Source organism: Ipomoea triloba, chromosome 4 (genome assembly GCF_003576645.1).
Source record: "Ipomoea triloba cultivar NCNSP0323 chromosome 4, ASM357664v1".
In the NCBI taxonomy this organism is placed as follows: domain Eukaryota; kingdom Viridiplantae; phylum Streptophyta; class Magnoliopsida; order Solanales; family Convolvulaceae; genus Ipomoea; species Ipomoea triloba.
The window spans coordinates 836,406-861,694 of record NC_044919.1 but is presented as its reverse complement, the minus strand read 5'-3'; the positions used below and the strand labels follow the sequence as shown (position 1 = coordinate 861,694).

Here is a 25,289-nt window from a genome sequence, read left to right as displayed (position 1 = left end):
AATGGAGAAGATGAAGATTGCACGGAAGAAGATGAATACTCTTAGAGGGATTTGTGCGATCAGTGTTGAAAAGATGAAGATTGTTTAGAAGTTCAAGGCCATCTGCAAATAGAGAAGATGAAGATTGATCTGGAGAAGAAAAATATTGCTTAGGAGGTGACTCATGAGAAATTAGAAATGAGGAATTAAGATCCTAAACATAGTTAGATAGATGTATTTATAGGTGCAAATACTTGTAAAATGACATTTTTGTCCAACGGTTAATATTACAAAAATAGCCCTAAGTTTTGGGGGGGAAACTTGGCTAGGCACTTCTATTATTATATATATATAGATATAGATATAGATATTTTTTTTGATAGCCACACGATAATAATAACCTATCATTATTTGTCATATCAAGCAGTAAAAGTGATAAAGTATAATTTGAGAATACATGTAATAGAACTCTATATTTAAACTCGTTTGTGCCCTCTCACAAAAAAAAAAGTCGTTCGTGTCCGAGATAAAATCAAATTAGAAAAATAACAACAATGAGAGAAAATTAGTCACCATACAACAAATTTGACCATAAAAACATACTCTATCTACTTACTCACATTTTCGAAGTCAAAATGTAAATTGTAGCCACTATACGATGAGTTTGATCACAATAATCATACTTTACCTACTCAGTCACATTTTCAAAGCCAAAAAGTAACATATTTAAAAGGATGACCTCAACTAGTTAGACTTTTATTTTGGAGGACGACATCAACTAATTAAACTGTTATTTTGATAATTACAAGGTTACAGATTCACCTTCTAGTGAGAACAAATTATTACGGATTAATTTTTGTTATTTGAACTGATTAGTTATGGCCTTATGGGCGATCTTTGTTTCATTGTAAATTTTGGTCCTCAGTTGCATACCAAACCATTTTTTTTCTAAACACACATAGAAAAGTAGTTTTAATAGTGTATATATATACTGTATACACACGGCATAATATACAATACACGTAAGTATGTAACATTGACTGCACAACATTAACACTTCACCATTCTTGCCTGGTCCCCCCTATTTGAGATTTATTCATGAGATGAACAACAAAAGTAATCCTTGGTTATCATCTACCATAGAAATGAAAAGATGGCAATAAACATTAACACTTGATGCCCCCCCGCCTTGAGGTTAGGTCCAATTCGTTTGAAGATTGTGTTAGTGTGACTTGACCACGATTCTTCATATCCGTTTACTAGAAAAAGGTCCCTTTTTCTTGGAAGGTAAAGCGAGGCCGAGCTCTTTACATTGCTCTTCGTTTGGTGGCGAATTCAGAAACCCTGTTCCCACATTGTGTATGAATGCGGATGCATCTTCAAGATTGTCTTTTAGGCTCATGGATGTGGAGAGAGTAGGCTTTGAGCTCTTCTTTGACAGTTTCCGCTTTGGAATGTTCTCCAGCTCGGCTGCTTTCAGAAACCTCTCGGTTGCTGCCTCCCACGAAAGCTCGTGCCCTTGCTCGTCGCTCAGGGGAGCAGGTTGCTCGGACAATGCCTCCCGAGTAGCTTTAACAAAACCGTTGCCATCATCGTATGTGCGGCAGTTTGGGAACTGCATAAAGAATTCGTTCGAGGGATGATTGGCACATACCACGATTTTGCCCATCGCTAAGGCTTCTGCTGTGGTTGTACATACGACGTCTGTTGTGCTTGGATTTAGGAGCACTTTATAGCTAAAACAAGCAGAAGAGAGAAAGAAAGCAGTCATGGAAATGAGTGTAGAAGCATCAAAATCCACAAGCAACATAGTAGTAAACTAAATTTAATTTGCTCAATTATAAGTTCTCGATTGCCAAGATCTTGTAATCTAATGGCACCAAGTTGCACTCCCATATGGAAGGTTGTGGGTTCGAGTCTCAGTGGATGCAATATTGACTCTTTATACTTCAGTAAGTTACTGCATTGTAACAGAGTCAGTAGTACTCTCACCAATGAGGTTTGCTAAGTCGGATGTGAATTAACAGAAGAAAGAAGTTAAGACGATTTGGCAAGGGAGTATTAAGTGACTGTATAGAGAGACTAAAACTATGTGTGGCTTAAATGAAGTTGACTACATGAAAGGGAGAAATAATTTAACATAAAATGAAGGATTTTCCAAGGTGAGATATAAATTACTTACTCGTGGAAAATAGGATCAGCATGATCCCGTCCAGGATGAACCTTAATTGTTAATTCCAACTTCTTGGCAGCTTCCTGAATTTGAGCAGAATCCTCACCGCTGCCATATAAATCGATTTCAAGTCCCGCGAGTTCCTTTTGATGGTTGCGTAGAAGTTTTAGTAGTTCCTTGTAGCCTTTGCTCCACAACATCTTTCCAATGTAGTAGGCGCCTTTGGTGAAGGCTTGATTACCATTCTGCTGCTCCTCCTTCTTTTTCACGCCAATGTCAAGAAACCTCGGGTTCACTCCATGGACATTGCAGATAACTGATCTCGGAAGCTCCTGTGTAGCAGCAGACAACCTGATAACCTGCCACCCGCAAAGTAATAGCTTAATTTAGAATTGCGCTTAGTCTTTGTGAAGCATTTCCATTTCCTCTTTTTGTTCTTTTCCGAAATAGTAATATATATACTTCCAAATAACTTCAGTGAGATAGAGCAGTAAGGCCATTGTAACAGAAAAAACACTTTCAGCATGTTTGGTTCCCGGGAATGGAATAGGTCTATTCCCGGGAATGGTATTCCATTCCCGACCTATTCCATGAACCAGGTATTACTCAAGGAAAGATGAATGCTACAACAGCATCATAACTAAAGCATGATAGTTGATGTTCAATTCAAGATATTAACTTTTACGACCGCTAAAGCCTTCTAAAGACAGAATGGGGCTCATTATTTGGGAAAATAAGTAATCATAAAACATACCCTGTGGCAATATATGTTGACAACCCAAGTATTTACGTATTTCAGGAGCAAAGCTTCCAATCCATTCCGCTCTCTCTTAACATATTCTGGGTAATTGGTGTGAACAATTCCTACTACCAGGCGAAATTTTGTTTTCCATCTCTTTCCATGGTGATACCATGTAAGATGCTCGGGCTCCTCAAGGACAGCAATATCTGCCTCTTCGTCTGGAATTGCAATTGTAATGTCCCCCGAACCAAGAATGCTCCTTTTCTCTAGAGAGAACTGCAAAGACGGTAAAAATTCCAGTTAAACATCAAACAGTGAACGTATATATATGCTAAAAGACATTGAATACAAATTATCAACAATAATGAAAGATCTTGTTGCACTAAGTGACTCCTATATATAAAAGTTCTATCAGTAAATCTTGATTTACCTTTCCTGGATAAAAATGCACGCTAAAATTTGATGTGAACCCAGTCCTCTCTTCAACCCATCGAAGGACATATTGTTCTTGCTCAGAAGGTGTATTAAACGTGATATTGTTGGGGAACAAGTGTTCTTGATCGTTCAAAGACAGCCAAGGGACCACCAAAGTGACCTTCCTCGTCCCATCTTTGGCAAGATAGACAGCGCGAAACAGAGGGTTGACAGCAGTTCCAGTCAACCACGGAATGCTAGCAGTAGTAAATATTGCAATATGTTGTTTCTTTTCCATTTACCATCAAACCAAATAGGTACGCGCTTTCTACCCTGCCACTCAGATCGGAAAAAAACACACTTCCTGCACCCGCAAAATCCAAAGCTATTGCCTGCAATTGTAAATACCATATATTCAACATGGTTTACAATTATCAAAACTAAGAGATTGTTTGTAGTAAGGGTTCTCTGAAGCATTTCAAACAATACCGCGAATTTGATAACTAAGCACAGGCAGAGAAAACGAGAAATACTCCTAAACAGTCATCTTCAGCATGCTCTACAAAGTAAAAACACACACATAGAGCCAAGGCTACTGTCAATTTTTCAAAGAACTCAAAGACTAGCAATAAAACAATCAGGTGTAGGTGATTAACCAATTCTCCTTACTCCAAATTGTTTCAGATTACTATTTCTCCATCTTTACGCAGAAACTAAGCCTACTTTACTCTTTACATTCATGCATCCCTCTATTGTTTTTCAATGCATAAAACAGACATCATAACCCACATAAATCCATTCCATCAAAACAAAACCATCCAGCAAGTTAAATGTTGTTCGCTAAATTTAATCCTTTCATATATTTTAAGCAAAAAAACTTAGGCCCTGTTTGGTGATATAGTTAGTTATCAGTCAATTTTAGCTTATTTGACCACTATTGATTGTTTGATTTGGTTAAACATTCAATATAAGTGTTTGATTTATTAGTTTTTTTGTAACAGCTTATTGATCCAAAATGCTAAAATTCAAAGCAGGGAAAACCATTTTGCATGTAATCAGCTATACGCTAACAACTAATTTACCAAATACTCCGTATCTTTCTACAATCAGCTAATGCTATCAACTAATCAAACTCACTAACTCAATCAGCTAATAGCTATTTAGCTAACACCCCCTTAATATTACCAGGAAAACAAGAAGAATTCAAAACAACAGCTAGTAGCAACATCACAAACACAAACCAAACAAATTAAACTCTGAACAAATTCAACACATAACCATCATAAAAACCACATTTTTTTTCCAACCCCAACAGTAGTTTATAAACTCTACAGGCAGTGCGAATGGATTTAAAAGGAAAATGGAAAAAAATTACAGAGATCACACTACATCATAAATGATTAGGCAAGATAACAAGGAAAAGACATGGAAAACATCGAACAGTTCCCACAATTTTTCTCGTAGCGCTGAAACTTACATGAATATTGTGGGCAAACAAACGAAGACTGGTCGAAACTTTTTCAGGCGGGGAGTTTCTGGAAGGAAGAAATCCAGGCAAAATTATGTAAGCTAACAATAATTAACAGGTAATACCATAATACTACATATTAAACCCAAGAATATATTAAGAATCCAACCGAGCGCGAGAAACGAGGGTGTCGGAGAGGCAAATATGCGAATCTGGAAAATGGAATTTGCAATCTGTCTGCGGTATCGTACAGGAAAGAAGCCACGCGCTGAGCGCGTATGAGTTCGTTTGTAACTAACAGGAAGACAGAAGACCGGGAACTCGGGAAGTCTATTGGCGGGTAGAATTAGAAATACGGCGTCGTATAGTATTCCAAAAATAATGAACGCGACGCAATACCACGTCGACTTAGAGCTGTCAAAACGAGTTTAATCCATTCCGCCCTGCTCAGGGTGAGCTTGAGTTTTATAAGTTCGTTTTACATCGTCGTATAGTTCAAACCAATAGATGCTTCAAACGGTATGGTCGAGTGAATAAAGCATGACTCTTGTACTTGAATATTACAAATTCAATTATTGTCAACATCCTTTTGGTTAAGGTAGTCATACATTACAAAGCCTTTCTAGTGTGGTATTGTATGATTTATAAATTATTACGCATAAATGATATTTACCTAGTGTTATAGTGTATACTTTTGAGTAGTGATAATCAATTTTTGTATAAGACATACAACTCCTCATAGTATTAGTCAAATTTGGTAAGCTATAGTTGGTTTATGTTGCATTGCAGTGCAATATATATACCATGATAGAGCTATAAAATTTATTATCATCTCCGTGCTTTGTCAAGTTTAAGATAAATTGTCATATCATATTAAAAATAAATTTGTAGATTAATTATGTAGAACATTGTCCGCAGTAAAAATGATCGACTTTCAGGTATGCTCTAGCATATCATGGTGGCCATGTATGGTGGAGCCACTCCAAATGTCTGGCCAATACTAAAATAGTGCTCCATTAATTTAACAAGGTGTATAATCATACCAATGATGAGCTGCCAAGATGGCAACATGTGACTCTGGATTGAATATTATTAATTTTTGTTAATTTATTTCTATTAATTTGCTATTATGGTTTGATGGCAAATTATTTTGTAGAACCGAGTTCAAAATATGCGATTTACATATTGAATATTTACAATTTACATACTAAATGTTTGTGTTTTTTTTTTGAACAACTATTGATTCTGTTACATGTAGTATTTGTTAATTGAATGTATATAATTTTTGTATCAGGAATCACAATGAAATATGACCCCTCCATAGTATAACAATTGTTTATTTTGACATAATTGACGGTTCCTCCAATAAAATTGGGCTACATGATTTTTAGCCCACTTTTCTACAAAGACCAGCCCGTTTAAGGTAGTAAAATGTAAAATCCAGATCGCATGAATACCGACTTTGGGTCGACCAATGTGGCCCGATTACATTTTTTTCCAATCATTGCGGGTTGGCCCGAATAAGGGCGGTGCAACATTTGGGCGCTTTATCATTTCTGACAAGGCAACAATCCAACAAACCAAGAAACTTTGCAGTGATCGTTGCAGATCGTTAGAATCGGTTGCTTCGTCGCACCCAGTCGAAGAGCAAAACTTTTCCAGGTTTATTTTCTCTCTGCTGTTCTTCTTCCTGCATTTTTGTTGATGCTAATATGAAACTCCGGTATATTTGATGCATTTAGCAGTTTAGGATCTCTTTTCTTTCGGATTTATTGTATGGGTAATGGCTATTTGCAAAGGTCTTGAACAAATCTTCAAGCCCAGAGCGAAAAGATCGCATTTTTATTGTTGAATCGATGTGTTAATGTGGTTTTGTTTGCCGGGAACTTCAGTTTGGAGCTTGAAATATCCCAAATATGTTGATGGGTCATGCTGAAGGGCTGCCAAGGCTGGGATCATCCCCGGAGTTTCTGCTTTCTGATCCTGTTTCAGAGAAGGATGAGGAAGCTGATACTCCTACTGAGATACTATACATGGCTTCCTTTGAGGAACTTGCTTCAAAGAATGTTATGTATGACACCATAATGTGGGTTTTTATATCCCTCATGTTGGTCTTAGCTTGGGGTATTGGAATCTTCATGTTACTCTATCTGCCCATCAGGAGATATGTTCTTCAGAGGGAAATTTCTTCGCGCAAGCTGTTTGTTACTCCGGATAAGATAGTGTATAAGGTGCGTGTATAGCTTGAATGAATTGAGATGTTTTTGGCTTCTCTATAATGCGGTGATGAACAAGATATAGCAAAAGCGAGCTGACTGTGAACTGTTTGTGTTTCACGGGTTCTAGGTGTCGAGACCTTCGTTCATCCCGTGCTGCGGTGGAGTGAAATTTGAAAGGCAGGTGCCGCTTTCAAGGGTGATCGATATTATTATTGAACAAGGTATCAAGTAAACTAATTAGGGCGATAGGGTCTGTGCAACTTATATTGTGTATGCATTTTCTTTTCTGTGGTGTGATAGGCAGCATAATTTCTGGCTCTCTGTGTCTCATTTTTAGTATTCTCCTTGTTATTTTTGTGTCTCAAATTTTGTTTACCAGAATAAAAAAGGACGTTGAGGAGGGATAGAGGGAGGGGGGGAGGGGGGTTGGGACTAAGTCAAGGCCCTCTTGTTAATGGTTCTTTTTTGTTGTGATGAAGTGCAACTGCATATTAGAAAAATCAACCTCAATCTCATGAAAGAACTTCAAATTTGCAATTTTACTGCTCGAACTTTGCTGCAAGAAAGAAAAAAAGTTCTCACGGTTTATATTCACTAGCTACTATGATAATTTTGGGTTTCATGCACACATTCACGCTTATAAAATAATTGCAAACGCATGATCTTTTTGTGTATTCCTTATACTTTTGTCTGCTATTAATAACAATTTTTTTAGGGTAGGTTGCTTGCAGTCAATGTTTGGACTACATACCTTTAGGATTGAAAGCGTAGTACGTGGCAAACATGCACCAGTTGATGAACTACTGGTGCAAGGTTTATACAAGCCGAGACTTTTGAGGAAGGTAAATCTGAACTGTGTATTTTTTATCCTCTTTGGCTAGGCCACCGAGGTGCCAAGGGGGTATGGGTTTGGTTTTAGAGTAATAAATTAGTTTCTCATGAAGTTGCACATTTCTCTTGATTCATCTAATTGCTTGGTCTACGAAATTGTAGTAACTATTTCAAAACTCAAAATAGCAGGTAATTATCACTGAGGCTTCCAAGGGCAGGCAAGAAGTTGGAGGGAGTTGGAAACCGGCAAGTGAAGGCACTGAGGTTGAAAATATGGTGGCATCGCCATCTAAAGCACGGAAGGTAAATAGAAATATGTCTACTCTGTAACATGGAATATTCTTTCACGCAAATGGAGTTTCAAGTCGTTTTAGGCTCGTGATAGTAGTCAAGATATGTGAAATTCTCCATGTTGGGTAATTTTCTGGCTTGTCATTGCTGCTAAGATCGGGGAAAATGAATCTCGTAGTTTAAGTTCTTTTTTATATAATTGAGCATTGCATCAATAGGAGCATGTGCCTTAATGTTTCGTAATTGGGTAAAATTGACAATGCAGATGATGGGTTCACCATGCCGTATAACAGCTGAGCATAGAGGTGTTGCTCCGTCTGAGTTGCTGCTTCATAAGCTCGATGAAGTTAGTGAATCAGTAAAGGTAATCCCCTTCTCTTCAGCACGGTTCTTATCTTCAATGTGTGAGGTTGATGGGGGGGCAAGGAGTCTCTATTCCCCTTCTCATTCCCAGGAACATTGTTTCTGGGATTAGAAGTTTTTACCAAACAAAGGAATAGGCCTATTACTGGGAATGCTATTTCATTCCAGGCCTATTCTGTGAACCAAACGTGCCATTAGTTTCCCGTGCAATATACTTAACATAGCTACTCTTCTTGAAATAACTGGTTCCATATTTTACAACTTCATCCCATCTCATTTCTCGCTTGCATGGCCAGAAACTCGAGTTTCTCTTAGAGAAGCCGCATGCCTCTCCGGGAAACAGCTAATGGGAAGTTCACAACAATTCTGATGCTAAGATTTCTGTGGTGTCAAGGAATGGGGAGTTCACAAGTCACAACAACTTTGCTTGGATTCTCTGCAATAGTTTTGGTGCTGTAGTGTTTAGCCTAATGGAGTGCCCCCAAAAGCATTGTTTTCCCTAGATCATTTTTTGTAAATAAATTTTGCCGGTTATTTGTTTCTCTAATGTTAGTGATTGCCAGCATATGTTAGATTGTCATCCTCATAATCTGTACATCTGAAAGGGATGTAAAAGTAATTCATTTCTTTCCCATTACTCTCTCGGTCGAACTCGTCGCCCAAATTCTTTTTAGTGCAATTTATCTTTTGTATAGTTTGAATAGGTTATTGGCTATCACATAAAAACAAGATTCATCTCGCTCACATTTTCTTAGTGTTGTAATTGCGGTTTTCTCACCATCCAAAAAAAAAGTAATTCAACATTTTTCTAAATTTAGTTTCCTATCCTGCTGAGCAATGAGATAAAAATGATAACAATAAGATTCAAATTAAATATAATTTATAGTAATTCTTTATTTTTTCAAATCAAAGTATAATAAGTATGGATATTAGTTTGGGTATAATACGAGTTTAAATATACTCTTACAATTAGGGTCTGTTCAGGATACTTTATGGCCTGACAAAAAATTATAATAAGTAAATTTTTTGGGGAAAATGGGAGAATTAAATCTATACTATATATAAAAATAATATCCTCCTCCCAAGTTTTCCCGCCCAAACTCAGTGGCATTTTAGTAAAATGAAATTAAGAATTATTTTATGGTTATTTTATTAATTAACTATATATATTTCCATAAAATTTATTTCCATAATCCGGTAATCCCAAGAAAATTAAAACATCTACTCCAGTAGCATTCTTCCTAATTTTATTCCATATATATATATATGGTTATTTTATTAATTAACCATTTATATATTTCCATAAAATTTATTGCCAATTACCCAAAAAAATTAAAACCTGTATCATTCTTCCTAATTTTATTCCAACAGATTTAAGTTAACGTCAATTTCTCTCATATAAGTTCCGAGCATGAGAGATTGTTCCCTCACAACTTCTGAACTCGGCAAAGTCGGCATTCGTTTCATACGTTTCCGATCACAACTCCGATGGACAAGCTCAAGACTCAAGAGTAAGTGAAAATCCTTTGATTTCTTTCTTTATTTTCATGGTTATGCTTTGTTGTTCTTCCTTTATTTCATCATTTAGTTTCTGATTTCGTGTTAACAATTTATTTTGAAATTTTTTGTAATTCAATTCGGTGATATATCATTTCCTAGTGATAACGAAGACCCATCTAACTACTCTGAGAAAGCTACGGTGGTGCATGCACCAAGAATTGCACCGACCTACTTGAATCGGTTTAAAAAGATGGTTTCCAATGTGTCGTCGCCGGCACCGGTAAATCGCAAACATTCATCGGCGTCATCTAGGGTAAACGATAGGGGTTAGCGGAGGAAGAGGAGAAAGAGCATACCATATTCTCCCCCACAAGTGAATCAGAAGAAAGATTTTGTTGACTACAAGTGAGTGGATGGGAAAAAGGTAAACGTGGTTCAAGGTCGTGAATTACATATTGGGGTTTTCGACGCGGAAGAACTGATGAAGATTGTTGAGTGTTTTTACCAGTATCAGCGCACAATTGGGTCAGAAAGGGCAATAGATGAGGAGCAAATGGCGTGCAAGGGTTTAATTCAGTTGTTGTTACAATTATGTAGTGTGGTAAAATTACATATTTTTCTATTTCTAAAAGTTAATTTTTTGGAGAAGTTTCTGCGTATTTCTTTTTTAATTTGGTTTGGTTGTTGTTATAAATATGTTTGTAGTAAAATTATTTGATATTCATATCCTTGAGTTGTGTTTCTTTTGAAAAGTTTATCTTATACTCTTGCATATTATTATGATTTTGTGATAGGATAAAAATAGTAACCCTCCTGGCATGGTATAATCAGAGATGAAGAAGTAGATCTATTGCATGAATAATAATAATAATATAAATTTTATACATTGATATAATCCTGTGTTAAAATAATAATAATAATAATAATAATAATAATTCAGAATTCTTAATATAATTTCCTAATATTAATATTAATAATTCAAAATGCTTAATATAAGTTCCTAATTAATTTTTTCTATTAAATCTGTTTATAACGGTAATTACAAATATAGTATTAAGAAAAATTAGTAGGATTGATAATCGATTTCCTAATATAATTTTTTATCTTACCTAAAAGGCTTCCCCCAATTTGTTTTTTTTTTAGTACTACCTATCATATTTTTATTAATTGATACTTTTCCTAATATATCTAACCTAAAAGTTTCATCATTTTTTTTTATAATACTGATCCATATGTTCATCTATTTATTTTGGTAATATATATAGGTAATAACCATACCATCTAAATAACCTCGTGGTAATTACCAACTGTATTTAACATCTAAATTTATTATGGTAATTAATTACCAACTGTATTTAACATCTAAATTTATTATGGTAATTAAACATTGAGTGTATTTAACATCTAAATTTATTATGGTAATTAAACATTGAGAATTTTTAACATCTAAATTTATTATGGTAATTAAACATTGAGAATTCCTTCTTATGACATTTATTATGGTAATTAAACATTGAGAATTCCTTCTTATGACAATTATATTTTGTTTTACTGCAAATAATATCAATTACCTGTGCATTTCCTTTGATCACTTTTGAATAATATAAAATCTTAAAAATTATAGAAATAAATGAATTAATACTTTCCGTTATTTAAATTTTATATTTTTATATAATCAATTAAGGAAATTGATAATACACCTATTAAGTCAATCATATTAAAGTATATTTAAAAAATTATGATAGTTGTTCCAATTCACAGATTATTACGCTAGTCTACAAATTATTACGTCCATACAATTATGCAAATTATTCAAATTCACAGATTATTACACATAAAATTATGCTAATAGTTACTTTTGAATAAAATCTTTAATTACAGTAATTAAGAAATTAATTCACACATTATACTTTTATTAAATTGTTTTTTTTATACTTGCCATACTACAGAAATCAATTAAGGAAATAAGTGGTACACATATTACGACATAATTAAACGAGATTAAAGGTACACATATTACATTAATAATTAAACAAAATTAAACTTACATGTATTATCTATACTATATATAAAAGTAAAATCCTCCTATTTCATTTTTCGCACCCAAACTTTTGTAGTCAATTAATTAAATATTTTATTGGTCAAATAATTAATAAAGTTTATTTGGTAAGAAAATGTAAAATGCAAATTAACTAATATCTATTAATTGGTAATATCGTTTTTATATTCACGTATCAACACTATTAATAAAAGTAAAATTATCCCCTTCATATTTTCGGCACAAGATAATATTATTAATTAATTGGCAAAAAAAAATTAATAAAATTTAATTGGTAACAAAAATTTTATTTACCAAATTCTGTGAATAATTAAACGATTATAATTGTGGAAATAATTGAAACAAATTCTGCGTAATTTTATAAGAAAAAATAATTTATTAATTATAATTATTAATTACACCAATATTAATAAAAATAATTCGAATACTTATCTATATTTCTATATCTAGACTACTATTAATAAAAATAAAAATATAAATATAAAATCATTATTTGTGAAATTTCCGCAAAAACAATAGAAAAGATAAAATAGAAAAGAAAAAGTGATATTACTAATTGATTTAAAATATAAAAGATCATAATCTATACTTCTATACTATATATAAAAGAAAAATATAATCCTCATATTTTATTTTCCCGCCCAAACTTTTGTAGTCAATTAATTAAATATTTTATTGATCAAATAATTAATAAAGCTTATTTGTTAAGAAAATGTAAAATAGAAATTAACTAATATCTATTAATTGGTAATATCGTTGCTATATTCATGTATCAACACTATTAATTAAAGTAAAATCATTTATCGAAAAAGGAAAATGATTACTAATGGACCGAAAATTATTTTAAAACTTTTATAAAAAATAATTATACTTTCATTTTGAAAACTTTAAGTTATTTAAACTTAAAAAAATTAATTAAACATGGGTTTTTAGATTTTTATAATAATCAAAATTAATTCATTCAAATATGGATTTGAATGAGGACGATAAAAGTAAATGTAATATGGTGAAAATGAATATCTTAACGTATAAAAGTATAATTGCACATATATTAGTGTAATTGACTAATAATAATTGTCTAATAATTATTATGGTAATTAAGCTAAACATTGGTTGTTGAATTTATTTTTATAATAATTATAATTAAATTATTTCTCATTTTTCTCATATTTATTTTAGTAATAATATAATTACATAAGTCATATTACTTATAGATCTTTTTAAGATAATTGTAGATAAACAAGTCATATATTATTCAATTAATTAATTGAGTAATACTTTTTCACTAATCTTATAATCAAATAAATGTACACGTTCAATATTAGAATTTTTTATAATTTTGTATTTATTTTTATTATCTCAATATATAATAAAATAAAATGTATCCGTGCATAGTACGGGTAATTGGACAATTATTTGTTCTAATTCAAGCAAGGAAAACATCATAAAACATAATCGATCCAACCAATTTCATCAATTGCGCTATATAATATTCGATGTTATAATTTATATAATTGTATATCGATACAAATATTCTTAAATTATTATAACGAATTCATTCCGTGCAACGCACGGGCAAAAATACTAGTTGTATAAATACAATTTTCATTAAATAAATTTACCGGAACAAGGCAACAACATCGGTGAAGCACTGAGAAGCTTCAGAAATCAGAAATTGGCAATGTACAATACCAAAAATCTGCCACAAAGGGTCTCTGAAAGACATTGAAAGAAACTGAGAGAGAGAGAGAGAGAGAGAGAGAGAGAGAGAGAGAGAGAGAGAGAGAGAGATGAGTGAGAAGAAGGTGTTGATTGTAGGAGGCACAGGCTATTTGGGGCAGCACTTGCTACAAGGATTCACTGAGGTCCTGCACTCTCTTCCATATTCTCTCTCGCTAGCATTCACCTACCACACCAATCCTCCTTCTAAGCCATTGCTGGATGGCATTCCCCAGGCTCTCCCTTTTCATGTGGATTTGCGCACTGGACATGGCTTTGATGCCATCTCAAAGAACTTAGGGCAGGTTCAACTCTTTCCTCACTTGTTTAGACCTAAAGATTTGATTTTCCCCCTAATTCAACCTTTTATCTTGTAGTACAGTAATCTTTAAGTCATCCTTGTTTGTGGGCATTTTCCTATTTTTGTTTTGGCATTCAAAGATGTGTACTTCATGGATGCATTATGTTTTATTCTCTTGATGATAGCAGTACTTTACTTTTTTGCATTGTGCAGAGTGAGTGTTATGTAGAGAGAACCAGTTGAGTTGATTTTTGTATGGAGTCGTCATGTCTGATCTATAAAAATTGGGTCTTGAAGTTTTGCTAATTTTTGATAACAAAGCTAATTTGAAGTGACAGCCTGATGTTGTGATTAATTGTGCTGCGCTTTCCATTCCACGCGCCTGTGAAGCTGATCCTGAGGCTGCCCTGGCTATCAATGTGCCCTATGCTCTTGTTCGATGGTTGTCAAGTTTTGACGAGAACAAGACTTTTCTGATCCATTTATCTACTGATCAGGGTAAGGCATACTGCAAGCACTATAATGACAGTCATCAACTCTCAAGTTTTGCATCCCTTCCATGTTGGTCCAAACAAATTTATGGCTTTTTTGCATCCCGAAAGGTGCTTGCCTTCTATTTGGAATTACTGATAAGTTACGTGTTTCAGTCCTTGGAGCCAATCAACTTGATTTTTCCAGTATTGTTCTAAGAGATACTTCATCAACTTATGAATCTTCCCATACAAATAACTTTCAGCTAAAAGTGGATCAGACCGACAGATTATTCATCTGTATTCTATTAAAGGAATGTCTCTAGAACTGAAAGGCCTCGAGTTATTAACTCTTTTTAGAATATCACACTTGTGTCTTGAATTTTTGTGGTTGCATAAGGCTCTTACTCCTTTGTTGGTTATCGAGGATCAACTTTTCATTATGCAATGAAAGTAGCCTACTTTTGATTATTCTAGGTAGTACTAGTTTTGTGTCTCTAAACCTTTTATCTATATGGAAGGAACGAAACTAATTTAAGATTACTTTCAGTTTATGAAGGGACAAAATCCTTTTACAAGGAAGAGGATGAGACAATTCCTGTGAATGCTTATGGGAAATCGAAGGTGGTGGCAGAGCAGCTTATATTGACAAATTGCCCAAACTTTGCAATTCTAAGAAGCAGTATCATTTTTGGGCCTCAGACCATATCCCCCGTTCCAAAGTCACTGCCAATTCAGGTGTAGTAACTTTGCTTTGCCATTTGCACCTTTATTTTGTTTTGGAAAATACTATGCCTACTCCCATTTTCTACTCCCACTGTCCCACACACAAAATCTTGATGTAGACACTTGTATTGGGACCCACATGAAAAAAAGTAGCTTATCAGGATTCACCACATCAGGGAGTAAAATTTAGGGAGTAAGATTTGGGAGTCCATGTAGTAAAACTCTTTTGTTTCATTTCACTATCTTCTTGTTTCCATTTGGCTACTTTGTCCATTGAAATGTTAATCTCCTATATTGTCGATCAAATTGCTCGAGCATTGTGCTTTTTAGCTGATGAACGTATACTCCATAAAATGATGCAGTGGATCGATAGTGTCCTTGCCAAGGGGGAAAAGATGGATTTTTTTCATGATGAGTTTCGTTGCCCTGTGTATGTCAGGGATCTAGTAACCATCATACAGACGTTGACTAACGGATGGATCTCAGGTTTGATATACTCTTGCACATCATAAACCATTCCGCTTTATCTAAGCTTGTTTTTCTGAATGGCTTTCATATTCTCTCTTATGCTTCATTTTATATCCTATAATCTTTATTGCTCCTTCTTAACTTCACCACATGACTTCTTTGCAACGCTAGAGGTTCGTATATTTTGAATTGTGTTATTGAAATAAATTTTCTTTTTTCAGTTGTTCCCCATAGCCTAAAGAAATTCAGTAAATACCTCTGCAATTCAAGAAATTAAAGTAAAGCAGGAAACACTGAAACTTGTTTTCAAAGTGATCGAATTTTAATGGAGATATATTTGAGAATTTGACATTGAACCTTTGAAATTCTTGTTGAATTTTTCGTGGCTAGGACAGTGGTTTAGATAATTGATGGAGAATTGTAAGGTCAAGCTTGAAAACGAGACAACAGGGTGTTAAAGCTATTAAAATGAAAATTGTGCATCACTGCTTTACTTAACGGCTTTCTCGTGTAGTAACACTGTTTGAGGTCATGGCTGTTCCCAGAGAGCAAGCCAATGCAATTGCTTGTAAATGTTGGTGGACCAGATAGGGTTTCCAGGGTTCAGATGGCCGAAGCTGTTGCAGAAATTAGAGGCTATAATGCATCGATCAACCCAGTTTCTTCATCATCGGTCAGTAATTCACTAATTTGTTTACGAAGAGTAATTTATAGCGTCTTTTTTCCCGTTTCTCCTCTAGTTTCGTCTTTCAGTTTTTCCTTGTAATATTTTCTAACCGTGATTTGTGCAGGTCGACCGTGGTGTGAAGTCCCCTGCAGACATATCCATGGATATCACTAAGCTAATTCAGACCCTCGGTGTTTCACCAACGGGATTCAAAGAAGGTGTCAAGTTGACGCTAGAAGCTGAAGATGCTTCCAAACGCCAGTAAATCATTCTTCCATTCTTTCTTTAATCAATGCTTCCCCTTGGGGGCATAATATTCCCGCAAAGTTTATGCAATCTCGTAACTCTTTGATGTGAATAATTTCAAGTTGTCACTGCTTGCATACTGCTTACGATTGTTGTAAATGACTACGGAGCACTTTCACAAACCATGAATCAGAGCACAGTGTCGCATTATTTATATCTGCTAGAAAACGGAATAATACCCGTCAAAAAAAAAAATTGGAGATACCGGGAACTTGTTAGCCACACGGCTAGTACGCGAAGAACTAGTTGATTCCATTGTTTATTTTTACTGATTGGTGATTCATAGCATTTGCATCTGCACCATTCATTTCCAAAAAATGGTCTTATCATCCTTGTATTCAGCTGGTAATACTTGTAGTAGTCTGGAATAGAATAATTCCCAGAAATAATGTTGCATCTATGCTCTAAATCTTCTCCCATGAAAAAAGAGGTAAAATGATTGATGGACTATCAAGTTTAATGCAATGAATTGATTGCATCTATGCTCTGAATCTTCTTCTCCCATGACAACAAAAAAGTTAAATGCTATAAATGGATGGTTCATCTTTTGCTCATTACTATTTGTCATGTATTCTCTTCATGACAAAAAAAATTAGTTTTTCTACGTACAATATTCGATATCTCCACCACTATAAACTAATTCAGATTCAGTCTGAGTTGTATTCGCAGAGTTTCACTCCTATTCAGGAGAAAAACTGGCTCATAACTCTTTATCTTGACACACAAGCTTTTATCGCATCATATGTTATACAATACTTTGTCAAGTTTAGTTTGGACAAGGAATCATTACACCCATTTTTTACTCATTTTGCTTATTTATGTTTTGTGCAATATATCATCATGTTATAAAGCATATAAAGGGGTAGGGGGAGGCATTATCTAGTTCAGTTATGAATTGATCCTTTTAAGTATGGCATATGAGGTGGTATGAAATCTCTGATGAAGATGAGAATAATTCTTGGTAGTCAATAACTAACCTCTTATAAATCAACTGGCAATTCGAATCTGGTACTTCATAGATTTGGGATGATATTGTTTTTATTTAATGATAATTTTTCTTTGATAAAATGCTCTCGTTTTTTTAAATAATTAAATTCTGTTAATTTAACTTTAAATATTGTTGAACATGAGGTGAGTCCAACTAAAACTTGATTATATTACTTTATTAAAAGATGAATAGAAAATGTTGAATGCTTTAACCACTGACTCAACCTACTTTTGGTTCAAACATTGAAATTTAAATGATAATTAAAATGCATTTGGTTCAAACATTAAAATCTGAAAGATAATTATTGGTAATAAATAAAAATTGAAATAGCCAATAGCTTTGTGCTCTAGTGATATGAAAAACTTTCACATATTATATAAAAATATATAATACAGATTACAGATACATACAAATAAATTTACAGTAGAATGAAAAAGTCTCCAACCAAACACATTCCAATACCAATGGAGTTGACAGTTGTGAACTCCCCTAGTTAATGGCAGAAGAAACTTTAACTAATCTCTCTTAACCCGGACCCCACCTACCATTTACATTATGCTATAATTTACTAGTATAATGGCTTAACTGTAACTTACCTATAAAAGGACTATTTTTTTTTGAAAGCAAGGACTATTTTTTTCAATAAAAATGTGTGGAAAATTGATTTTAGGTAACTTTTTAGGCGACAATAATTTTCACCTAAAGTGATACTAAACTATTTGAATAAAAGACTCTTTTTCCTTACTTTTTAATCATCTAGCAAATTGATCGAGCATTCAATATAATGACCTTATTAGTTATGAGAGTTTTGAGTGGTAAATTAGTTTATTTCTGGTGATTATTTGTTGATTAAGGTCACAAAACATGTTAAAAATCAAATTATCAATCAGTTTGATTGGTGTGAATGATTGTGTATTCTTATATTTTAAGGGTAGTCAAGGGTTTTTTAAAAAAAATAGTCTGACCAACATTGACTTAAAATGCCTCCTGGTCAGCACTTTGCTCCCTAATTGGGCTAAAAAAAAATTCAATAATTCATTCTTGAGGTTTTGTCCGAAATGAATATAAACATGTGATAAGAACTAAAACAATTAATACTTTTCCAAGAAAAGTATGACTTTAAGAAATCTACAAATTCTCAAGTAAAATTTTCATCACCTTTTCACCATATATAGCTCTGTCAATCTGTCAATGCTCATCTTGCCCGAAATTCTCTCTCTCTTGCCCGCAAGTCGTCGTCGTGGTCTCAACTGCAGCAACCCGGCAAGTCTGCAACAGCCAGAGATACACGCAGTAATAATAGTAAGCTGAAAAAAGTCAAAAATCATTACTAGGGAGAATTTATACCTACTGGCTACAGGAGTATAAAAATGAGGCGAGGGTGCTGAGAGGGACTCTGAAACCACCATAAGAGCAGAGGTGAGCGAGAGAGTGTTTGGATCACAATTTATACAAACAATGTGGAGAGCGGCTCGATCTGCGGTGTCAAGTCTCCGCCGCCGCCGCTGCTCGCGGTGGTACTCGACGGCGATTCCGGGACCGTGTATTGTCCACAAGCGCGGTGCTGATATTCTCCATGATCCGTGGTTCAATAAGGTCTGGCCTTTTGCTATCATTTCAGCTTTGCAGTGATTTAAAAGTTTTAATTTTTTGAAAATAAATTTACTCCTTTTTGTGTGGATTTCTTTTATGTCTTTGTAATTCATTATAGCTTTTGGATTGTCTACATCTTTTCTGAATCTTGATTTCATTGGGAATTCCTGTCGGTTAGGTTGTTTATTTGTTACGAGTTTTACTCTTCCAAGTCTATTAGTGGAGTCAACGTTCTTGTCAAAGTTCCTGTTTTTTCTATAATTGGTTAGAGTCTGTATATCTATTTTAACCTCTTTGTTTGGGGGGTGTGTGTGTGTGTGTTGGGGGGGGGGATATTAGGATGAAAGATCAATATACTTGACCATAATTGCTGGCATAAACTACATGTGCTTAAAGAAAGGATTGCAATTTGCTGGCTATAAGATATGAATGCATATAAAATGTTTAGTTAAGATCAATGCCATTGGTCTTCATGCTTGGGGTTCAGTGAGACAGTGACAGTTTGCTAGTGTTGTGTGGTGGTGCTTATAACTAAGTGACTTATAAGGAATGCTCGAGTTGTTAATTGACTAGGCATGGTAGAGTTCAAGAATTGATTTTTGAACTTGGAGGCCATCTCTAAGTTACTTTCGAAGTAGTTGTTTCTCAACCCAACAATGAAATATAATGTTTGTCTGCAAATTTGAGCCTGTCCTAATGTGCTTCCCTAAAAAACCAGGATACAGGCTTCCCTTTGACTGAAAGAGATCGACTAGGACTTCGTGGTCTACTTCCACCACGTGTCATATCTTTTCAACAGCAATATTCTCGTTTCAGTAAGTTAAATATCTTCTGTGGTCTCTTTAAAGTTCTGTTCATCAAAAGCTCAATAGGATTTTTCCTTGATTCTTTGATCATGCTATTGGACATAACCCAGTAAATGTTGAGACCTCTGTTCAACAATTAATGTCTTTGTTTTTCATTTTCTGATTGAGAAAGAAATGCTTGAAAATTGAGTGCGCAGAGCTATTAGCTATAGAATAGTCGTTAATGGTCAATTTAGGCGGTGGAAAGTGACTTGAGCATCTTTCTTATTATTTTTCTACTTTCTTCCTTTTTCCATTTTCTTTCCATGCACAATATATATATATATTCTATTGTATCAGCTGAGATGTAATTTCTGTTTCCATCCACCTTTTTGTACTACCTGTTGATTAATTTTGCTCAATAGGAAATGACAATAGATCAAATGTCTATCATTCTGATTATATTCTTTGCATTACTAGTGGAGTCATTTCGATCTCTTGAAAAGAATACTCAAGGACAACCAGAGAGTAGTGTATCATTAGCAAAATGGAGGATCTTGAATAGATTACATGACAGGAATGAGACATTGTACTACCGAGTAAGTCTACTGATATATAGGTTTTATGATATTAAGTAGCTTTTGAATTGATATTGCCTTAGGATGACTTTGTTGACTTCTTTTCAGGTTCTTATTGATAACATTAAAGATTTTGCTCCTATAGTATACACTCCAACGGTGGGATTGGTATGCCAAAACTACTCAGGGTTGTTCAGGCGCCCACGTGGGATGTATTTTAGCGCCAAAGATAAGGGAGAGATGATGTCAATGATCTATAACTGGCCTTCTCAACAGGTATTAAGTGAACCCTGCTTTATTGCCTATTTAACATTTACTATTTGCATTCCCTTAAACTTGACCATATGTACCATTGTTTATGAAAATCATTATTGTATATAAATTTAGTTTGCCAAAGAAAGGTCTATTTTCAATTATATATGCTGAAACGAATTCTAAATTTCATTTGCCAATAAGATGTAACTTTTGGTTACTGCATGCTTAAAGTTTCTGGGGTTTCATATTTTAAACCAAGGGCATTTAATGTAATCATTTGTTTCAGACTTTCAGCAGTAAAACCCATTTCATTTTTTTTTCCCTTGCAGGTAGACATGATTGTCATTACAGATGGAAGTAGAATTCTTGGTCTAGGTGATCTTGGAGTTCAGGGAATCGGCATACCGATTGGCAAACTTGACATGTATGTTGCGGCAGCTGGTATCAATCCACAAAGAGTATGTGCTCTCCATGTGTATGATTTTAGAAGCCATCTGCTTATTTTTCATATGGGGTTTGATGTGATAAATGCATCTAATTTGATTTCCAGCTGTATACATATAAGATGCATGTTACAGCCTACATGGACACAGTAATTATGCGGATGATATCAACCACACTAGAAAATGACACATTGTTGTGTGCTCAAGCAAATAACATTTGTTGCTTATTTTATTCTAACTGCCATTTTGGTCATATTACGATCATGGATCTAGCATGAATGAGTAAAAAACATTGAATTACATACGAATATCAAGATATTCTTGCTAGAAACGATCTGAACTTTGTAATTATTTGATTTTCCGTTAACAAGTCAAAGAATATCTGCTTGATTAAGTTTACTTCTGTATATGTTTGGCAGGTTCTTCCTGTTATGCTTGATGTTGGAACAAACAATCAGAGGCTTCTTGAAGACCGTCTTTGTGAGTCAAACCATGCTAATTAATTGCAAAAAGAATGAAAGCTTTCATAAGGCACGGATACTAAGTACTGATTTTTTTTTATTTTATGTTTTATCCTTACAGATCTGGGATTGCGACAACCTAGGTTAGAAGGAGAAGAATATTTGTCAATAGTTGATGAATTTATGGAAGCTGTTCATGCTCGTTGGCCGAAGGCTGTTGTGCAGGTTTACTTTCTTTTTGAAGTAAGAATTATTATGCTCATTTGTTATGCTAATTGTTTTAAAAATGTCTGTAGTTTGAGGATTTTCAAGCAAAGTGGGCGTTTGAGACTCTACATCGCTATCGAAAAAGGTTTTGCATGTTCAATGATGACATACAGGTAGTTTTCTTGATTCTGGAATTTTTGCTTTTGGATAAGCATATACTCCGTATATATATATAGTTCGTTGGCCTCTTTGAAGCATCTCCCTTGGTAATATTTATTTTGACATTCTCTTTTGCAGGGAACTGCTGGCGTTGCTCTAGCAGGTCTATTAGGAACTGTCAGAGCACAGGGGCGGCCATTGACTGATTTTGCCAACCAAAAGATAGTCGTGGTAGGAGCAGGAAGGTAATTGGAAAATACAACTAATAGAACATGTTTCCATTTTCGTGTTCTAGTTTAATCAATTTGGTGATGAAAGCCTCAATTGCTATCCCTCTTTGTTATTTTTCAGTGCAGGGCTTGGTGTTCTTAACATGGCAATGCAGGCTGTTTCGAGAATGTCTGGACCATCTGCACATCCTCAATTTTTCCTTCTGGATAAAAATGTGAGCACAAGTGTTACCTATATATTTTCTTTGTTTTCCAGTGTGTTATCAGCCTAAAAGAGTGTAAATATACTCTCTCGTATATTTTGTTTTAATGTTACTCTACCTAAGCAGAATAAGTAATGGGAGATTATTAAAAGGCAAAAGAAACAAAACTAAATAAGTAAACCAGTCTGCAAAGTACTTTTATTGTGCTCATTCATTTTTCAGTTGATATTTGTTTCCTGATTGTTTGAGGCATTGTTGGTGTTGATGCAGGGTCTCATCACAAAAGATAGGAAGAATATTGATCCAGTTGCCTTGCCTTTTGCCAAAGACCAACATGAGATTGAGGGACTAGGACTTCGTGAGGGTGAAGGGCTCCTTGAAGTGGTAACTATAGTGGAATATTTGCGTTGCATGTACTTGTCAGGACTAAACTAGGGTGCTATTTTAGAAATGGAAATTTTTGTTTTCTTTTATTTTCTAGTCATGTGTTGTGGATGAATATGGTCGAAGAATGTAAACCTAGGAAACCAATTTCTATCCTTATAATTTTCAGTACTATTTATGCTTTGGAAAAACTCTAATGCGGAATGTAAATGCTGTTCAGGTTAAAAAGGTCAAGCCTCATGTGCTTCTTGGTTTGTCTGCAGTCGGTGGTCTCTTCAATGAAGAGGTATGTCTCCGTTTTTTGGATCTGTGCATTTTTCATTCCAAAAGAGTTCCATTGAAATCAACTGCTCCGCCCTTAATCAAATTCTCATTATTTGTTGGCATACAAATCAGGTGCTTAAGGCCATGCGGGATTCAGATTCCTCTAAACCTGCTATATTTGCAATGTCAAACCCCACAAACAATGGTTGTTCACTTGGCCTTAAAGTCTTTCATCCTCATCTGTTCACTGTTGCCATACTTAACGTTTGCATTTTACATTTCTGTGGCCCGAAACAGCTGAATGCACTGCTGCTGATGCTTTTAAGCACGCTGGTCCAAATATTGTCTTTGGTAGCGGGAGCCCCTTTGCCAATGTTGACCTTGGTAGGTTCTTGTGGCTTCGGTGGGAGATCTTTTGATATCTTGACTCTCGAGTTTTCTTTTATTCATTCATCCCTCCTTTGGGCTTGTCGGTTTTCTGACCTTAGCAATTATATATTTTTTGTGTTCAGGGAATGGAAAAATAGGATATGTAAATCAAGCAAACAATATGTACCTCTTCCCAGGGTGTGCTGATTTTAATGTCTATTACACCAAACTATTTCTTTCCGTGCCAAACAATTTATGGGAATCTAAAATCAATCTCGTGGTTTTCAGGATTGGTTTGGGAGCTCTTCTTTCTGGTGCTCGAATAATTTCTGACACAATGTTGGAAGCTGCTGCAGAGCGGTATGGGATTGACTTATGTTTGTTAGTTGTCCCTCGAGGCATAATCCTTTACAGATACTCATTACTATTTACTCGAATGTGCAGCCTTGCTTCTTATATGTCAGACGAAGAAGTCCAAAAGGGACTCTTATATCCATCCATCGATAAGTAATTCTCTCAGCTTCCCGAAGCCTTCTGTCTCAATTCTGCAATGGAAATGCATTTACATTACATTCATCACTGCAAACTGATTCAAATGCTACTTTTTTGCCTAAAATTTTTTGGGACAACTTTATTTTACACCTATGTTGTCTATGTAGGCCGAAACTGACCTATGTTTCTTGTATATAATCCTGTAGCATCCGGGATATTACAGCAGAGGTTGGCGCTGCTGTTCTTCGAGCAGCTGTTGCTGAAGAACTGGCGGAAGGACATGGCGAAGTGGGACCCAAAGATCTACAACATATGTCAAAGGTATAGTAACAGATCCCAGAAAACTCGCGCTTCTTGTCTTTCTGATGGAACCTAAGACAGTGTTTCATTTACATAACATTGTGAATGCAGGAGGAGAGTGTTGAATATATCCGAAGCAATATGTGGGACCCTATTTACAGTCCTCTTGTTCACGAGACCTGAAGCACAAAGCCGTTCTTGGCTAAACTTATGCTGACCAGGATATCTGGTTAGCCTTCGGGCTGCTATAATGTTGAAGTTTATCTTCGTGCACTATGTAATTGTTAGCGGAAGGTTTAATGGATGAAATTATGCAACTAGAACGAACATACGAGCTTATCCCGGATTCTGATATGGCCTCTTTTAAAGCCATTTCTTGGTCTATATTTGATTGTATACTCATTCTTGAACGTAAGACCTCAGATGTCTTGTACCAAGCAGCCATTTTGAGTGTCATAAACTGTTATGTAGTTCACTTATGAGTGTTAGCTGAGTTTATGGCAATTCCTAAGCCAATATAGAACTATTTGGAAGAGTTGAATTGTACTAGTTCTAAAAGTTTCAATTAAACACTCAAACTCGGTCCATCTAATAAATGGTTATATTTAACTTTTCTTTACTGATAAATTACTTGTTACTATAAGATATTATTGTAAAAAATTGTTGAACTGAGCTCGAGCATCATTTTTCGAGCTCAAACATAACCATTCTTATCGAGTTCAAGTTCGAACCAACTCAAGTTAGAACTCAGCTCAGCTTCGGCTATGCTCGGCTCATTTGCATCCTTGGGTTAAAAATTTCAATTAAACTTTTTTTAAAAATATTTATATAAAACATTTTCTAATTTGGAGGTGATATTAAATTATTATTTTTTGGAATAAT

At 34.7% G+C, this 25,289-nt stretch overlaps 4 protein-coding genes across 6 annotated transcripts; 3 read left to right on the top strand and 1 right to left on the bottom strand.

Moving 5' to 3' along the window:
* Nucleotides 1-919: 919 nt before the first annotated feature.
* On the bottom strand, nt 920-5,097 carry LOC116017136 (digalactosyldiacylglycerol synthase 2, chloroplastic). 2 transcript variants are annotated; one of them, XM_031257664.1, is made up of 6 exons: nt 4,946-5,097; nt 4,786-4,843; nt 3,325-3,700; nt 2,907-3,170; nt 2,162-2,511; nt 920-1,715 (listed from the first exon to the last, which is right to left on the bottom strand). In XM_031257664.1, exons 3-6 carry the CDS (start codon nt 3,604-3,606, stop codon nt 1,226-1,228), a joined length of 1,386 nt encoding a protein of 461 aa, XP_031113524.1. In that variant the 5' UTR covers nt 3,607-3,700; nt 4,786-4,843; nt 4,946-5,097; the 3' UTR covers nt 920-1,225. The 2 variants fall into 2 exon arrangements, with proteins under 2 accessions (XP_031113524.1, XP_031113525.1); XM_031257665.1 differs by having other exon boundaries at nt 4,786-5,067.
* A 1,256-nt stretch (nt 5,098-6,353) lies between these two features.
* LOC116017087 lies at nt 6,354-9,123 on the top strand. 2 transcript variants are annotated; one of them, XM_031257612.1, is made up of 7 exons: nt 6,354-6,438; nt 6,669-7,007; nt 7,123-7,216; nt 7,716-7,837; nt 8,016-8,129; nt 8,383-8,481; nt 8,777-9,123. In XM_031257612.1, exons 2-7 carry the CDS (start codon nt 6,693-6,695, stop codon nt 8,825-8,827), a joined length of 795 nt encoding a protein of 264 aa, XP_031113472.1. In that variant the 5' UTR covers nt 6,354-6,438; nt 6,669-6,692; the 3' UTR covers nt 8,828-9,123. The 2 variants fall into 2 exon arrangements, with proteins under 2 accessions (XP_031113472.1, XP_031113471.1); XM_031257611.1 differs by having other exon boundaries at nt 8,013-8,129.
* A 4,567-nt stretch (nt 9,124-13,690) lies between these two features.
* Nucleotides 13,691-16,964, top strand: LOC116015332 (methionine adenosyltransferase 2 subunit beta). Its single transcript, XM_031255369.1, has 6 exons — nt 13,691-14,063; nt 14,398-14,557; nt 15,080-15,267; nt 15,618-15,741; nt 16,269-16,396; nt 16,515-16,964. The coding sequence occupies exons 1-6, from the start codon at nt 13,830-13,832 to the stop codon at nt 16,653-16,655; spliced, it is 975 nt and encodes a 324-aa protein (XP_031111229.1). The 5' UTR covers nt 13,691-13,829; the 3' UTR covers nt 16,656-16,964.
* A 1,926-nt stretch (nt 16,965-18,890) lies between these two features.
* Nucleotides 18,891-25,034, top strand: LOC116016970 (NAD-dependent malic enzyme 59 kDa isoform, mitochondrial). Its single transcript, XM_031257458.1, has 19 exons — nt 18,891-19,280; nt 19,996-20,092; nt 20,543-20,661; nt 20,749-20,916; nt 21,225-21,353; nt 21,758-21,818; nt 21,921-22,024; nt 22,096-22,179; nt 22,304-22,410; nt 22,517-22,610; nt 22,869-22,982; nt 23,203-23,268; nt 23,379-23,451; nt 23,544-23,630; nt 23,759-23,813; nt 23,904-23,975; nt 24,060-24,122; nt 24,314-24,428; nt 24,519-25,034. The coding sequence occupies exons 1-19, from the start codon at nt 19,143-19,145 to the stop codon at nt 24,588-24,590; spliced, it is 1,818 nt and encodes a 605-aa protein (XP_031113318.1). The 5' UTR covers nt 18,891-19,142; the 3' UTR covers nt 24,591-25,034.
* The last annotated feature ends 255 nt before the right edge of the window (nt 25,035-25,289 follow it).